At 42.5% G+C, this 18,546-nt stretch overlaps 1 protein-coding gene across 4 annotated transcripts in view; it reads left to right on the top strand.

Annotated features, from left to right (window-relative positions):
- LOC139752684 (uncharacterized) overlaps positions 1-18,546 on the top strand; it is a 201,402-nt gene that overhangs the window by 152,436 nt on the left and 30,420 nt on the right. For all 4 annotated transcript variants that reach the window (XM_071668476.1, XM_071668474.1, XM_071668473.1 and 1 more), the window contains exon 4: positions 13,859-13,994. In XM_071668476.1, coding sequence (XP_071524577.1) covers positions 13,859-13,994 — 136 coding nt within the window. The remainder of the gene's footprint in view (positions 1-13,858; positions 13,995-18,546) is intronic.

The following is an 18,546-nucleotide window of genomic DNA, read 5'->3' on the forward strand; positions in this document are numbered from 1 at the left end:
TACCACCATCGGCCGGACTCTGCGTCAGGCGAAACCCGGGAACATGTCCGCTCGTGCAGGGGTGACACTCACCTTCATATTTCTGTGTCATTTTCCCCCCCGAGCGTCAGGAGGAAGAGGCCCTAGCGGCAGGCAGCCTCAGTCAACCACCCACAACCAGTGATTTCGTGACGTCACCTCACGAACCTTTTCGTAAACTTGAGAAGACGAAATGAGATGAAATGAAAATGCCGTATTATTTTTGTCTTCTGCCCGTCCCTCACGAATTGTGGAAAATGATGATCGTATTTTTATTCTTTTGACACTATATCGCTGTTCTCAGCTTGTATATCAATTATACAACATTCTACACCTTTTCGTGTTATACGAATGTTCTACTATAGCTTCCGTGTCATATACACACACCACATTCCTCTTTCTAACTCCACGCACACAGCGAACAATGCCCCTCGACAACAGATACAGCCGTAGCATAACAAACCCCCTTTAACAATCCCTTCATAACACGGACTGCTATAAAACACACACACACACACACACACACACACACACACACACACACACACACACCTAGCACTGCACACACACTGGTAACATCACATACTCCCTTAGTATCACATAACAACCCTAGCACCACACGCACCCATAACATCGTACACTCACCCCTAACACCACCTTCTAACAACAAACACTTCTAACACCACACACACCCTTAACATCGCACATACACACCACTAACACCACATACTCCCCTCACACCACCCCATAACACCACACATAACCTAACGCCAGCCCCTAACACCACATACCACATATGACCAGTTTACCTCATGATACCAACTGAGGAAGATCCGTTCTGTACCTCCATAAGCAGAGGATGAAAACCTCGTCTTAACCCCCTAATTACTCTCCAGCAAAATAAACACCAGTTAATGAGATCTCGTCTTGTATAATTAAGGTTTTGTTATTTTATATTTTGCATTTTGTTTTTGCCTAATATCGACGATGAAAGAAAGCGAAGCTCCAGGTGTACGACCAACGCCAGTCTCCCTCCTGAACATCTGTGTCATTGAGTCATTCAACCTCGAGATATCGGTCTCTCCTCCAACCTCGACCCTGAAGGTTGAGTCATATAATTCTGCCTAGTCTTGAGTTATGGCTCCCTCAAGGACCTCAAGTCATTCTTCATCATCACTGTCTTCTCTTTCTCTCATCACCTTCCTTTCCAGGGCCTAGTCTTGCGTGTTCCTCCTCATCTACCCTTCCAGAATCTTGTCCTCTTTATTTCTCCTGACTTTCCATCCCACATCCGTCTTCGGCACCGCAAAAGACCTCTCCTTCCAGAAACTTATCTTACATCTCCTGATTTTCCCTTCCAGATCCTGACTTTTATACAACTTTTGACATTCCATCCAGACCCTTATGCTTTACACTGTTTCTCCCTTCCTTTTCCATCGCCCTTTTCTTTTCCTCTACTATTCCTTATATTCCCTTCCAGATCCTTGCTTTTTTGTGCCTCTCCTTATCAGTCCTTGAAGACCCGTCCCTCCTGTACCTTTGATCATCTGTCCTTCCAGAAACCTTGTCTTCTATTCTGTTTTAATTCGTCTTCCCACATCCTCTTCTTCTGTACCTCTCCCGATTTATCCTCCCTGACCTTCTTCTGTGCCTCTTCTTCCCATCGGTTTCATATTTCCTTCGTTCACCTCGCCTGATTTGTCTTCAGTTTTCACGTGCTTCTCCCATCTTTCTTTATCATCCCTGTACCCCATGGTCTCCTCCTTCATCTTCTTCCCATTCTTCCATAGTGTCATCACTTTCCCTTTCATCATCTAACTCCCTCATTTCAAATCGAGCATCCTAAAGGATGCTGACGTCTGAGAATAGAATGGGCCAGATGGATGAAGGAAGCACAGGAGAGATGGGGGGCTGGAAGGCTAAGGATCAGAGATGCTACGTAAAGGAGGACCTTAGGAATGTGGATGTATTCCCAAGGATCTCTGGGTAGGATATGACAGCTCTTGCGTCGGTTATATAACGTATACAACCAGTATAGGGACGTGGTATGCCGTATACTTAAAGCATAACCTACACTGATATGATGCATAATGGGATCCCAAGGTACGATGTTTGGAGGATGCGAGCAGATGATGATGATGTATATGACCATAATACAGTAGTGCTTGTATGGGAAACAAGTTTCTATATGTAACACTGTCTGTATGCAGCACCAGTGCCTATGTGGCAAACATAATAGAAACATAAGGATGTAACAACAATGTGGCCTCCATGTGGCCCCCATGAAGCCCCCATGTGGCCCCCATGTGGCCCTTATGTGAGCCCCCATGCACATTCAGCGTGGCACCCATGCTTGACATTGCAACGACCTCGATGAGCGACCGGGGTCTCTGAGAGGTCATCTCTGTGACCTAAGATGAGGAGGCCTCTAACATAGAAGGGTACCATTATCTATCACGAGGAGTCATTACGGCTAATGACCGACCCTCTGGCACTGACGACCTGCTTTAGGAGAGGGAGGGAGGAGAAGGAGGAGGACGAGGACGAAGAAGAAGAGGAGGAGGAGGAGGAGGAGATGTCGAAAACTCCAGGTGCCGTCGTGGAACCTAAATGGCACTCATTCTACCCTCCTCATCTGACGTTTATACGTTCAGATCCCGTGTGGGACACACCACTCAGATGATGGCTCAAGTGGGGACAGATAGGGAAGATCAGACGCGTCCCAGCGCTTGCAGGACCCACCCGTCATAGCCCCTTCGTCGCCAGGGCTGCCTACCGTAGACGGAGTGGAGGAAAATAGCGAAGATCCTGTATATCGCTCTCGTGTCTGCTAACATTATACTTGAACATCCTCGAGTCTTCGGCCTGGCTGGTGGTGTAGGAAGAACACCTCGTAAATAAGTTAAACTGGAAACAGATGCATTACCTCGAATCACACACATGGAAAACAGGAAGGAACTGAGTGTAATTCGCAGACGAAAAGTTATCTCGTTGGTGGGTTTACCGTGTCCTTTTGGCGGGTGAGTGACATGACTGCATGGCTACAGGTTCATTCCGACGTCTCGTTCCACCACGTCCTGCATACCGGCACCGACAGATTGGCTGATGATGTTCAACTGTGTAAGACTTCCATTCAGGTCGCCATATTGGAAAGTTGATGTAAACATGATCGTTAGCGACGAGACGAGATGAACGAGGATGTATATATATATGCAAGCTTTGCATATATATATATATATATATATATATATATATATATATATATATATATATATATATATATATATATATATATATATATATATATATATATACATCACCGCGCATAGTAACGCAATCACACACACACACACACACACACACACACACACAAGCACACATAAATATCCCTCCAGCAAACTTCTCGTGCTCATATATCAAGCTTATAATTTACAATGTACATTAATAAAGGGGAGAGCAAATGCACTCTCGCTCTAAGCCCACAACCACGCACTTGACTGCTGCACACACTTGTTATCATTTCTCCTACACACCACACTTTACCACCACACTAACACGTACCTTCTCTCTCCAACACACACACACACACACACACACACACACACACACACACACATATATATATATATATATATATATATATATATATATATATATATATATATATACATATATCATCTCTCTCTCTCTCTCTCTCTCTCTCTCTCTCTCTCTCTCTCTCTCTCTCTCTCTCTCTCTCTCTCTCTGACGACGCCTCCATCGCCAAACTTGTTAGAATTTCTAGTATCTTGATGTGAAAACAAGAAATAAAATTTACACGTCCATCAAGTCAAATTTGATAGGAACATCACCATCTTCTAAATTTAATAACACCGCGAATTCCTCCTGTTCATCAACGTGAACAAAAGATGTTCATTTCAAGTCCACTTCTCATCACATTCGAGAGTTTTATAGAAAAATACAAAGAATTTTTTTTAATTCGTTTTAACATCAAATTTTTTTCTTCCACGCAGGTTTCATTCAGTAATTGATTAATATGAACAGAAATTTGTGGAGAGAGAGAAATGAGAATTTTGATATCCGTCCGAAGCATTGATATTTCTTCCCCCTACTGGTGGTGGAACCTGCTGAACGAAGGGAAGTGAATGTTATTGGAAAATTAGAAGGTTTTCAGCAGCAACGTTGGCTTTGCAGGAGCCCGTCTCCTCGCCTGCAGGAAATTAGAAATATGCCCCCAGCCCAGGACTTTCCCTCCACTCTCTTGTCTCTCCCTTTGAAAACTGTCCGATTTTCAAGCTGGTATATGACAGGCTTATATATATATATATATATATATATATATATATATATATATATATATATATATATATATATATATATATATATATATATATATATATATATTTCCTATGAGTCCACGGGGAAATTGAAACTCGATAAGTTCCCAAGTGCACTTTCGTGTAATAATCACATAATCAGGGGAGACACAAGAGAGAAATATAACAGCCAGTTGATATACATCGAAGAGACGAAGCTAGGACGCCATTTGGTAAACATGTGATTATCCAAGACAATCGCATGCCTACCAATATATATATATATATATATATATATATATATATATATATATATATATATATATATATATATATATATATATATATATATATTCCTGGTTCCTATGTCTTCTAACACTGGTTAAAACCATGTATCCAATTATCTGTGTTATTTCGCTTATTTGCTCCCTAACTTCAAAATGGGTTTCCGATATGTACCACTCTCGTGTACTGATGCATTAGGTTGGGTTATTACTGAGGACAATGTTGTGTTAAGATGGTCATTGTAATGTTCTTAATGAGGCAGATGGTGTTTTATCTTGTGATATGTTGATGGAGGAGTTAGATGTATCTGTAGGAGAGCATTAAACCATACTGAGTAAAGGGGTCGTACCGTCGTGGTCAAGGGGTCGTACCGTCGTGCTCAAGTGTCGCACCGTCGTACCTAAGAGGTCATATGCTCAAGTGTCGTGCCGTCGTCGTCAAGGGGTCGTATACCGTCGTGCTTAAGGGGTCGTACCGTCGTGCTCAAGTGTCGCACCGTCGTGCCTGAGAGGTCATATGCACAAGTGTCGTACCGTCGTCGTCAAGGGGTCGTATACCGTCGTGCTCAAGGAGTCATACCGTCGTGCCCAAGGAGTCGTACCGTCGTGGTCGTGGGACCAAGTGTCGTGCTGAAGGGGTTAAAGCTGTCCAGATGGTTCCCGGCGTCGCTGGCGAATGTCAGGGGAGAAAACATGCTAATGTTATTCTGTGTATGAAACCTGGGACTCTCTCTCTCTCTCTCTCTCTCTCTCTCTCTCTCTCTCTCTCTCTCTCTCTCTCTCTCTCTCTCTGTCTCTCTCTCTCTCTCTCTCTCTCTCTCTCTCTCTCTCTCTCTCCCCCCTTGCTCAGGGAAGGACCTCCGCTCTGTCTCCTGAGGTAATTACGCCACCTGCCTCCGACATGCAGCCTCTCCAGCGTTTTAGACAAAATTTGGGGCAACATGTGGGCCGCGAGGGACTTTTCTTGGCGATAAGGTTCATTAAGTTACTAAGATTCAAAGTTAGCGTCTTGGAGGGGGGGGGGGGTATCGGCGGGGTGGGTGGGTAGGGGTTGGGGGGGGGGGGAGAGGTGTTGTTGCCTCCGTGACGAGGCTTGGACCAGTGTATTGTACATCCTGGGAGGAAAGATAGAGGGAGGGGAGGGGGGATGGGGGCTTTGTTTCCCCTAGGAGAGGCTGGAGCCACTGTGTTGTATATCCTGGGAGGAAAGATACATGGAGGGAGGGGGAGAGGGGAGGGTCTTGTTTCCCCTAGGAGAGGCTGGAGCTAGTGTATTGTATATCCTGGGAGGAAAGAGGGTTAGGGCTGTGTGCGGTGTGTTTCCCCAGGCGGGTCCGGGACTAGTATAGTGTACATCCTGGGAGGAGAGATAGACGGGGCTCTTGTTTCCCCAGGCAAAGCTGAGACCAGTGTATTGTACGTCCTAGATTAGGAGGTGTGTGTGTGTGTGTGTGTGTGTGTGTGTGTGTGTGTGTGTGTTACCTGCCTTCTGCTAACCTTTGACTCAGTGAGGATGGGTGCTAGTTCCATCTAGAACCCAGAGACCATAAGGTTGTGTATCCGTCTTCAGAACAAGGGTAGTATGAATCTAATCATCTCACGTCGCTTGGGTCCTTCTAGGTCCCAAACAATAGGAATCCATTGGAGGATTTATAAACAAAACATCAACAACATTACTTTCTTACGTCACGATCAAAACAATGAACCAAAATTGCCAGATGTTTTCACCCGCTTAGTTTCAACTGTAAATACGGAAAGAAAATCAGGTGTAAATCCCTGTAAAAAAAATATGAGTTCAATCAGCGTGTGCTGAAGTCATACATTTTTGATATTGTAGTTAGGAAACAGAGCTACAAATAAGAACTTAGGATTTTACAAAATACATTTCATCCTGCGGACATAAATGAAATTACAGTAACTCATATGACCTTACGATAGACATTATACTAATGACACTTATGCGATAGACATTATATCAATGACACATGCGATAGACATTATGTTAATGACACATTCGACAGACATTATATCAATGACACATGCGATAGACATTATACTAATAACACTTTTTAGAGAAAAAAAGTTAAAAGACGATAATCAGATTGAACCTTATTTTTCTGATATTATTTCAATTAGGAAAAAATTTCATGTGTCAGGCTCCGTGGTGTCGCGAACTGGTTTCTGAAACATTTTGGAAAAGGTTCGAGTCCTGCTCCTGGGAGGCGTAATTACCTGTGCTTTCATGCGTTCTGTCTAGCTTGGCTTCTGAAACCTGCCTGAAATATCTATACCTTCAAGGTTAGAAAAAGGTTCCTGGAACCTGGAATATACTGAACTACCCTGTTCCCAAGTTTATTAGAGAGAGAGAGAGAGAGAGAGAGAGAGAGAGAGAGAGAGAGAGAGAGAGAGAGAGAGAGAGAGAGAGTCCACGGATAGCTTTATTGTTGATGAAATTTATGAACAATTTCCCTTCTGGTCCACAACATAAGTTTATGATACGCTCGTTGTCTGTCTTGGACAGTCACTTGTTTACCAAATGGCGTCCTAGCTACGTCTCTTCGTTGTATATAAACTGACTTAAATTTCTCTCTTGTATCTTCCCTGATGATGTGATTATTACACGAATGTGCACTTGTGAACTTATCGTGTTTCATTTCCCCGTGGACTCATAGGAATATATTTGATCACGCGTTATATTGTGATCCTTTCCGATATATATATATATATATATATATATATATATATATATATATATATATATATATATATATATATATATATATGACCTGGGAATCTCTCCACCATCGTTTCGTCATAAAAGATCCAGAAAATGGAATAAAAAAAAAGTGATGGGAAAGGGCCTGTAAAAATAGGCCAAGTGCAAAAATTGACCTTTATGAGTGAAATAAAGTGACCCAGGATACACTCGACCATTTTCTACCAGATTTGTTTTCTCTTCTTTTGTCAGTCTTTTGTAGGAAGAAAGAGTCATAACCCTATAGAAGGGTCAGCCATTCCTCTAGGACGCTTTTCTTCGACCTTCAAATCTTCTTTTCGATCTTATGGATAGTGTCGAAGGACGTGGCTGACTCGTTTCCTTCCCGTTTTCTTTTTCTTCTTCCTCCACCTGTATCCTCCACTTCCCATCCTTTATAAAAGGTGAAGAACAATATAACAATAACCAGTCTATGTGTCGACCAGCCAATCATCCTTCCCGCGGTGTTTAATCACCATCTTGCTCGATGTAATTAAGATTAAACATTCTGCAATTAAGAGAGCAGGAAAGGGGGTGTCGTCATTAACTAAAAAATATCAAAGTGCATCACTTTATTCGAAGCTTTCCCTTTCTCATAACTAATCTTTATCGTGATCCAGTTTGCATAATCGGAGGTCTTTTTGACCACACTTCGTACCATGGATGGAGGAACGAAGTCTCCGTGTGCGACTATGTGAAATGAAAGATATCTTTAAGATACTACTATTCCTTGCGCAAGTCAGCTTCCGTGACACTGTAGTTTCTTCCGGCTGTAGAGTAACGATTACGGAGGATAGACCAGATGATACAACGTTCAACAACGCGGAATGGTTGTTCGTATGTAACACAAAGAAGATATACAATCCACCAGCGACACGATAGGCGACCGTGAATAGATAAAGTTTAATTCCAATTTCATCTGTACGTTCTGAGAGGCAAGATTATGTACGATATCAGTGTGGAAGATAAGACTTGGAAGACTTTTCATACCCTTGTGATAAGGTCAGCCAATGAGGGGACGTCATTCCAAAATTGCCCAGATATGGCCAGATGGAGATAACATTATTGATGATACTGATGATAAGTCTTGTGAAAAAGAAAGATAAGAAAGATTGCACACTTTCCAAAACGTATGATTCCAACTGAAGAAAAATCCAAGACATTTTTTTTTTTTTGAGCAATTAAGTATAATATTGCACTCACTTTTGGCAATCTTGGGCGAAGGGAAAATAAGCTTCTCACTTTTGTATGTGTATAAGATTCTGGAAAGTTGAGATAGATACCCCATAAAAGCCATGATACAACAAAACTTTCCTCAAATCTGTGAGATCAAACAGCTGTAAAAGTTTCAACACACGGTGGTGTGGCTGAGTTAGTGTACGAGGTCTGTGTCTAGTGTTCCCATGTCGTGTTTCACCTGCTCTCTCTCTCTCTCTCTCTCCCCTCTCTCTCTCTCTCTCTCTCTCTCTCTCTCTCTCTCTCTCTCTCTCTCTCTCTCTCTCTCTCTCTCTCTCTCTCTCTGGATCCCACGTTTAGTAGTAAACCAGGTTTGCCGCATTGTATCCACTTTGGATACACACACACACACACACACACACACACATATAATATATATATATTTTTTTTTCAAACTATTCATCATTTCCCGCGTTAGCGAGGTAGCGTAAAGAACAGAGAACTGGGCCCTTGAGGGAATATCCTCACCTGCGCCCCTTCTCTGTTCATTCTTTGGAAAATTAAAAAAAAAGAGAGGGGAGGATTTCCAGCCACCTGCTCCCTCCCCTTTTAGTCGCCTTCTACGACACGCAGGGAATACGTGGGAAGTATTCTTTCTCCCCTATCCCCAGGGATAATATATATATATATATATATATATATATATATATATATATATATATATATATATATATATATAGGAGAAGAGGGAGACCAAATTGGAGGTGGAAAGATGGAGTGAAAAAGATTTTGTGTGATCGGGGCCTGAACATGCAGGAGGGTGAAAGGAGGGCAAGGAATAGAGTGAATTGGAGCGATGTGGTATACAGGGTTTGACGTGCTGTCAGTGGATTGAATCAAGGCATGTGAAGCGTCTGGGGTAAACCATGGAAAGCTGTGTAGGTATGTATATTTGCGTGTGTGGACGTGTGTATGTACATGTGTATGGGGGGGGGGGGGTTGGGCCATTTCTTTCGTCTGTCTCCTTGCGCTACCTCGCAAACGCGGGAGACAGCGACAAAGTATAAAGAAAAAAAAAAAAAAAAAAAAAAAAAATATATATATATATATATATATATATATATATATATATATATATATATATATATATATATACCTTTGATATACGCAAACATATAACATGCTGGAAGTCATTACTGTCAGCACGAAAATAGACACTAAAGGTACAAAAAAAAAAAAAACACGAACATTTTTGCAAAAAAGTTGGCTCTTGTGATTGCAGATCTAACTTTTTAACGATGATAATCTCTTCATCTGGCATTATTACCCACATCACTGTGCTTGAGTCATGACGATTCATTTCCTTTATCAGCTGTTAACTGTTACTATGAATCAAGGAAGAGGAGATAAGCAGAGGTACAGAGGTTGTGTTGGCGGTAACCCAGGATAGAGAGGGGGTCCCTGAATCGTGAGTCGGATTCACAGTAGAGAAAAAAAAAGAAATATTTTGAGCGAGAAGATGATTGGCTGGATCAGACCAATCAAAACTTTGGGTAATTTCCCACCGCACTTCCGTATTCTTTTGCCTAACTGGCACAGTTGGTGTTCGCTCCACTTTTTTCTGCTGTTGCTTAGTTAACAAAGAGGTATGAGTTACGCGTGGTGGTGCTGCATATGATTTTGTGAAGCTCTGTTGTTGGGGTGGAGAGAGAGAGAGAGAGAGAGAGAGAGAGAGAGTATACAAGGAAATGTCTGCCCTGACCAGCGACATACTCTTTAATTTACGTGATGCCCATAACGGGAGCGAAGACGTAGTAGGGACTGTGTGTGTCTGGGGAGGCCTCTTCTGTAGGGTCCGAAGGCGGGGAGAGGAGGAGGGGGGGGGAGCCTTGAGAGGGTTTAGGGGGGAGGAGGAGGAGAAAGAGGAGGAGTAGGAGGAGGAGGAGGAGGAGGAGGAGGAGGAGGAGGAGGAGGGTGAGTGTCGTCGCTGGCAAAGCCCGGCTGGGCCTCATCTTCGGCCGGACCATAAAGCTGTGACGGAGGCGATGGAACCCATCGGCGTTGTCAGTGTTGTCTCCCTGAAGGCAGGAGATGCCAGCCCAGCCTATAGCTACCAGAGGCTATAAAAAACAAACACATGGTGTGTGTGTGTGTGTGTGTGTGTGTGTGCAAGCGAGCGCTGGGAAGATAGATGAAGGTTCGCATGAAAGCGTCGCAACGGAGGGGTTCGACAAACGTTGATCCACCACCTGGGCATCGAAGCCCACATGACCGAGGTGGTTCTTGCATGGTGCGGCGACTCTGGCGGTGGGTGGAGGAGGAGGAGGAGGAGGAGGACGATACACGCTCATGGTGGAGGAGTGGAGCGGTGGGGAAGGGTTGGAGAACATAAGAGTCCAGAAGAAGGGAATGGATTAAAGAAACGATTAAACACCGAAACCATGAAGGAGAGAAAGACTAGGGGAAGGAAGGAGACTTTACTAAGGAAATGGGGATGGGGAAATGTGAGAGCAGAGGAAGAGTGAGAGGAAAGGGAGAGAAAGAGAGAGAAAGAGAGAGTGGAAAATGAGGAAAAGGCAAGGAAACCGGAGAGAAAGACAAAGGAAACGAGTATAAGTAAGGAATTAATGAATCTTAGGATTTATCGTACAGGGTAATAAAGAAAACAGGAGAGATGTTGAGGGAAACAGAAGGTTGTAAAGGGAAAATGGTGATAATGTGAACAGAGGAGAGAAAACGGAGTGGTGGACGCAACCGACTTACTTTTTCTTTCACTTGTCCACATGACAAGAACATGCTTCAGTCAAAGTCATTTCGGGTCGAAAAGGTAATAAGAGGTATAGAAAATGGGGAGTGGGGTGGAGGTGGACGGCTGACTAACTTGAGATGCTCAGGTGTATGGAGACCAGACTGTTTAAAGTCGAAAGGTCAAAGAAAAAGGGAGAGGTGAAATAGCGAAGTGAATTCCACAGCTCGGCCCAATCCTCGTGTGGCTGGTCTCCAACACAAAATACATGGGAAGCAACAGCCTCCTGCAGGCCCAGGCATTAGGGACGGAATCAGACATGAAAACATTAAAAGAAATAATGCATGTAAAACAGAGAGATTGAAACAACATAAGGAAAGGGGGCGGTGGAAGGGAGATTAGATCAGGAAATTGATGAGGCACAACGCTTGTGATACCTACTTTGGCTCAAAAAAGTAGCAAGAGACGATCCAATCCTAGATATACGATCAGAACTTCATACAAAGGGCGATTATGAGGCTCCTATACATTCAGAGTAGCTGCTCAGAAGAGAAAGATTTGCTGAACCTATACATCATTTTCGGCTTTTGGGGAGAAGATTTTGTAATGCTCATAACATGAGGTTTTCAGGATCAAGTAAATATTCTGCAACGCTTAATAATCTATTCGTTTAGAGACACTGCACAGTTCTGAATCAGGAGAAGAGAGAAATAGGTTCGGTACGAGATAAAGAACAAGTGCTGGGGCCAGGAGAAGATGGGAAGTGAGTCGAAGACAGCAGAGTGGGAACCGTTGACGTAAGAATGGATAGGGTCAGATGGTAAAGAAAGAAGGTCGTTTACGTTGAGACGAATGGACGGAGGCGATTGGAAGCCAGTGACACGGGGGTCCTGGGAAGACGAAAATGGCCTGCAGGCAGGGGTGAGTGATGGGAGGAAGGGGGGCGTCCCCCGTGCTGATGCTGGCGAGGGTTGAGGAAGAATCCCTCCCTCCAGCTGTCAGACTGAGCAGCAGCCACGAGATTGGACGCAGGGAACAGGAGGTCCTCCTCGTCCTCAAACCCCCGATAATCACCCCCACGAGAGGGACTTGAGAGGGACGTTTCTCAGGCGCAGGCTAGTGTTATGTGTGCGTGTACAGGGGAGGAGGAGGAGGAGGAGGAGGGTTGAGGGGGAGGGAGGGAGGTTATGGCGTATGAGAGAGAGGAGAGAGAGAGAGAGAGAGAGAGAGAGAGAGAGAGAGAGAGAGAGAGAGAGAGAGACTTCAAAGACAAAACTTCAAAAGAAAATACAAGGGGGGATAGAAAGAAGAGGAGACACGAGAAAGAGAGAAATGAAATAAAAATCGTATGATAGAAAAAAAAGATAAAAGTGTCAACCCAACAAACAGAAAACCAGAGAGAACGAAACCCCTGCTGGAGGAGGAGGAGGAGGAGGAGGAGGAGGAGGCAAAAGATAAAGCTCTGACAGATAGAGAGAACAGAGAAGAGTGGTCCATCTCTCTAGGCACCAACTTATATAAAAATATAACTATTTTGCATCTCTACCGTCCCAGAATGCGAAACTTTTACAATATCCCCGGGGGGAGCCTGGCTGCGCACATCCTCAGTCGTCCTAGTCTCTCTAAGAGAAAAGAAAGAATAGAGCGCCCTCACACACACACACACACACACACATGCACACACACACACACACACACACACACACATACACACACACGAGAAAGATCAACTCCATTCAAAAAGGCACCCGATTCCCTGGTCTTGCCCTGCACTGAGGCACTCACTGGAGGACCTCAACACTGGTGTCTTTATTTACACTCACGTCCCAGGCACCTGCAGTCACTACCCTGCCTGATGCCAGTCAAAGTGGAATATATATATATATATATATATATATATATATATATATATATATATATATATATATATATATATATATATATATATATATATATATATATATATGTTCTTGCATCCAGGTATTGACACAGAAAAGATAACAACATGTAATATATCTTTTGCATATAATGAGTAAAATATGTTTCATCATTCACTGCTAATATTATTATTCATCATTCAGTGCTAATATAATTACCCTCCAACTTCTCTCCACTTTACTGCCTTAGCGAACATCAGGTGAATCTATATAATTATAAGTAATTTAAGGGAATAATACGCAATTCTAAGGTATAATAGACAACCTTAAGGAATGATAGACAACCTTAAGGAATGATAGATATCTTTAGGGAATGAGATCTTTCAGGTATATGTAGGAAATATTCTATATATTTAGGAATTATCTGTCTGATAAGATAATTTGTATAAAAGAACTGGTAATATGTGGGATGATGAATGGCACATGAAGAAAGCAAGTGTTGAACACTGCCACAATAAGTGGTTAACTAAATGATATAAACAGAGCATATCATGGTGAGAAATACGTAATTAGTCTGTGTTACCAATCACTGGCTTGGCTGTGTTACAACTCAGTGGCTTGGTTATGTTCACGTTCCTAACTCAAGTCCTTCTTCTTATTCTTCCCTCCGTCTGCTCCTCCTGCAGGTGGGCCGCTCTGGGAGGAACGTAGTGGTCTTAAGAAACATCTCCCACGACTCCGCCGGCAGATACAAGTGTGAGGTCTTGGCAGACTACCCATCCTTTGAGAAGGACTCAGACATCACGCAGATGAAGGTCATAGGTGAGAGCCTGATTGATTGGTTGGTTGTTCGGGGCAAAGATCTATCAGTGAACTCCCTCGCTCACTTAGGTCCTCAACGTCAATGCATAGACATTGGGGCGAACTCCTTCTTCAGGTGCCCAATACACCTCATGATCATCCCTATATCTCTGCGCATATATGGCCCTTCCTAAGCCCAGTGTCACTGATATATACAAGTCATTTATATTAAGATATACTGAGGTCAGTATACAATATACTTCTCTCATGTTTGTCTATGATGCATTACAATAGTCTTCAAACATTCACATGTTCTTCCATTGTTCTTGAAAGACACCTGTCATTCTATCTCTCGTCTATACTTCTGTGAAGTTTGAATTCAAAGCATCCTGTATTCATTCTGACAGTTTTCTCAAGCACTGTATTCACTGTAACACAATATTCACTGATAATACACCAGAATACAGTGAACTGTATGGCAATATGACGTAAATGGCACAACGCTGTAGACTTGCAGTTTAAACTGAACTGCCACAAGACAGCAGAGAACACGCTAAAGTTGACGTTTATACAAACATAACAGAATACAACGCAATTCACTGCATTAAAGGTTGATGATACACATGACTGTAAAGCCGTAGTTTAAAGTCATGTATTATGAAATAGCGCAAAACTATTAAAGCTGGAGAGCGACAGGAGAGCCAGGATATATAACAGAGGAGTGTTAGGTACACATCCCCCTCATATATCAAAGAAATATCCCCCACTTAATCACATACGTGGACCTTTTACCATTATGTTGCCCCAGTTGATCTTTCTTAAACCTTTACCCTTCGTCTTTTATCATTATGATTCCCTGCTTCATCTTCCCTTATGGTTAGTTCTCTCCCTTTCCCTTTTATATCATGACTTGGGTAACAAAGCTCCCCCTGGCCAAGAAGGTAGCCTTCTGTTCCATTAACCCATTAGTGTCTGCAAATCGACAGTTTATTAAGCAATTTATTGTAATCATTAACAATGTCTTGTTCTTGCTCCCCCAACCTTTCCTAAATTGGTATATGGACTTCTGAAAAGTCAGCTGAGCAGCTTCCACACACACACACACACACACACACACACACACACACACACACACACATATAGATACTACAGTGAATACAGCCAGCTATTGTGAAATCTCCCTTAATTTCAGACACACTTACACTGTTACAGTTTGCCAAACGTTCTTGCGAACTCTCGCAGTGCATAAGATATGAACGAATGTTGTCCTCTCATAGTTCATTCATGAGTTGATGCTCTAATGAATAATACAGACTTGGGAATGTACATGTTCTAGTGAATGAGACCGCTTGGAGCTACTGCCCCTCGGGGAATGAGACGAGGTAGAACAGTGTACTGCAAGCGATGCAACATTGAAGCAAAATATTTGGCCCACTGCATAATTAAAAACTTTACATTTCAAATTATGGTTACCAAGCGGAATACGCTGTACATGAATTATACATGTATTATACAGTAATCTGGGGGGGGAAAAAAGGTTATATGAAATATGTAGATTTAGAAATTACATAATTTCATATCGCAAGACATGATATATATGTATATTTCTTTATTCCATTACTAAATATATGTATTTATATGCAGCAGTTGTCTCACAAACGTCACAACTGAGAAATGGAAGGGAAATGGAAATACGATGAAATAACAGACGGGATGGTCTTTTTCTGTCAGTCATTTGATGAAAAATATATTTCTATTTTTTTCTGATTTGTTTGGGTTCTTAATGAATAATGAAATGAATATGATTCACTATTTACGAAGACTATGTGTATGTGTGTGTGTGTGTGTGTGTATGTGTGTGTGTGTGTGTGAGTGTAAGCGTATGTGCGTATCTATTTGTGTGCATGTGTATATATGTGCTGCTGTTTCTAGTGTTCGTGTGTGTGTATATATAAGTATTGTAATAAGAGAGAGGGAAATTCGCACTCGTGAAGCCCCCATCTAGTTCAAATATGAATTTGCCAGGGATGACTCAATTGTTTGCTATTTCCACTTCTTCCCCTACACCGCTAAGTTTGGTAACCCTTTACCTCCTCATGTCTCCTCGAAGAACACCCACAACCCAAACCTCTTTTTATGAGAGTCAAGTTTTCCACTTCGTTCAAAAACCTTCCTATCTTTTTCCCTCCTCTTTTCTCCTTAATACTTTATCGTATTTGCCTTTTTTCAAGTTCCGTTTAATGCTTGCCTTCAAGAATGGCTTGAGCATGTGACACAAGAGCCTTCGAATTCTAAAAAAGAAGTGACGTTTGTGGCTGCGTCACACATAGGATCAGCCACAATGCTTTATACACAGAGAAAATTCTCTTCCAATAAGACTCCGTTATTCACGCCAGGTCGCGTGTGAACCGCAGTCACACAAGCACAGACCCGGGAGGTAGAAGGCGCAAGCACGACCACAGTCCTCGAGGAGCTAAATTCCTCGAGAACGTGGTATATTTTCTTTTCCTCTCCCCTTTTGCAAGCACAAGTTTGTTGCCTGTTTGAGTATTACGACTCAACCCCCATAAACTGAGAACAGTGAATCTAACCACTTAAACTGGACAACTTCATGTGGAGTTTAATGTATTCAACTTCTCAGATGAGACGACGTCGTCTTGAGAAAGATAAGTGTCCCCTTCACATCAGACAGTGCCATGTTTGAGTATGATGAATGAAGCCATTAGATTCGAACTCTTCTTCACGGTGATCTGTACCCTCGCATACGCAGCGCACCGACGGCCCAATGAGGATACGACTCCTTGAGTGCACAGACGCACTTTTCCTTGAGTATATCGACTTGATCCTATAAGCAAAGAGATCGGAGCCCTTTTCAGGTGACGTGGCTCAACCATAATTCGTAGGTCGACCTCGTCATTTCACTGATATACAAATTAATGTAAACAATAGACCATTGGGTCCATTCGATACTGAGCTATTTTTGGAAATGGGAAATGAAGTCTTTCATTATGTGTCGAACACTCTACCCTATGGCCATTCATCATTCCAGAAATCATGGCTGAAGTCGACGACATTGCATAATAACAGAGATTTGAGGGGGATTTCGCTCATTACGTGTTTATTGCCTGTGGTAAATTTGCCAAACCTGGTGTAGCGTTCAAATTGATATGCAAATTCATCACAACACTGAAAAACCTAAGTTATCAATAATACATTACCGACGTATGTACTTATGATTTAACGGCTATGTAACAGTGAATGAAATATGTTTTTGAATAATGTTTCTAGACGTGAATTTAAGTGAAAGTGTTATATTCAGTAACATTTTAGTGCTATCTCATTGTTGGCGTCAAGACAGACGGACAGAAAGACAGACAGACAGATAGATAGAGCCCTAGTTATCAACCTACCCAACTATGACAAGAGAGACAAAGGAAAAAGAGACTCTCTCTCTCTCTCTCTCTCTCTCTCTCTCTCTCTCTCTCTCTCTCTCTCTCTCTCTCTCTCTCTCTCTTTTGCTCCTCCTTCCTTCCTTCCTTCACCTGCATTCATTGGCCAAGTCTTCATAAAGAGCAAATCGACTCCTACGTACCCTCACCTTCTTCGTGCCTTCCTCTGTATCATGTAGAATCCCGTTTCATTACCGGTCTATTCTCTGTACCTCCCGTCTTCATCCAGAGTGCTGCTGCCTTGTCCCCTGTGTCTCTGGTGGCCGGCCCCACCTCCTCCCTCAATCGCTGTCATTACGTTATTCCTTGTAATTCTACACCATTCCGTACGATGCAATGACACTTCTGACGCTGTTTATGTATTGGCTAAATGAGGTGTTTTTCCTTCATAAACCGTAATGTTCATGGCGTAAAAACAGGCGTTATTCCAACCCTTCCCTCACCTCAACCCCACAGAGCTACGTCACGCCATTAGATACGTCATTTTCTGGACACATTTCGTCCATGAACGAACATTTCGTGTTTCGTCAGTGCGAATCATCTCAGAAGATAATGTATATCCTTGCGAAGTGTGTGAACCCTGAGTAGATGTAGTTATGATGACTTTAAGCTTGCTTTTATATTATTATTCTTGTATAAGCTTATGTGTCCTGTACGCTTATTACAATCCAAAGGCATTCCATTTTCCTTCGTCATTACCGAGAAAATTGTCTTCATTTGCACGACATACGACGCTCGCCACCTTCCTATTTCCCTCCCCAGAAGAAAAAAAGAAGAAGACGAGGGAGAAGCAAATGGAAATTATCATCCTTCTCGCACTCACACATTTTCACGTGATTGTATTTTCCAGCTCGATCGTGTCACTGTGAAGGTGCACGACCCGACACCATGTCTGAGTGACATTCAACACAACAACATCAACAACAACATCAACAACAACATCAACAACAATAGCTCCTTCAGCGCTTCAGTGATGGTTGGCCATATAAATAGTCATGTGATTTGCTGAAATACAGTCGTTCGCACGTACTGACATACATGAAAGAAAAAAGACATATTAAAAGAGTGACTGTCTATCTGTAGATACTACATCTTTTATAGTGTAGAAGAATGAAAGCTAAAGA

This window comes from Panulirus ornatus, chromosome 13 (genome assembly GCF_036320965.1).
Source record: "Panulirus ornatus isolate Po-2019 chromosome 13, ASM3632096v1, whole genome shotgun sequence".
In the NCBI taxonomy this organism is placed as follows: Eukaryota; Metazoa; Arthropoda; class Malacostraca; order Decapoda; family Palinuridae; genus Panulirus; species Panulirus ornatus.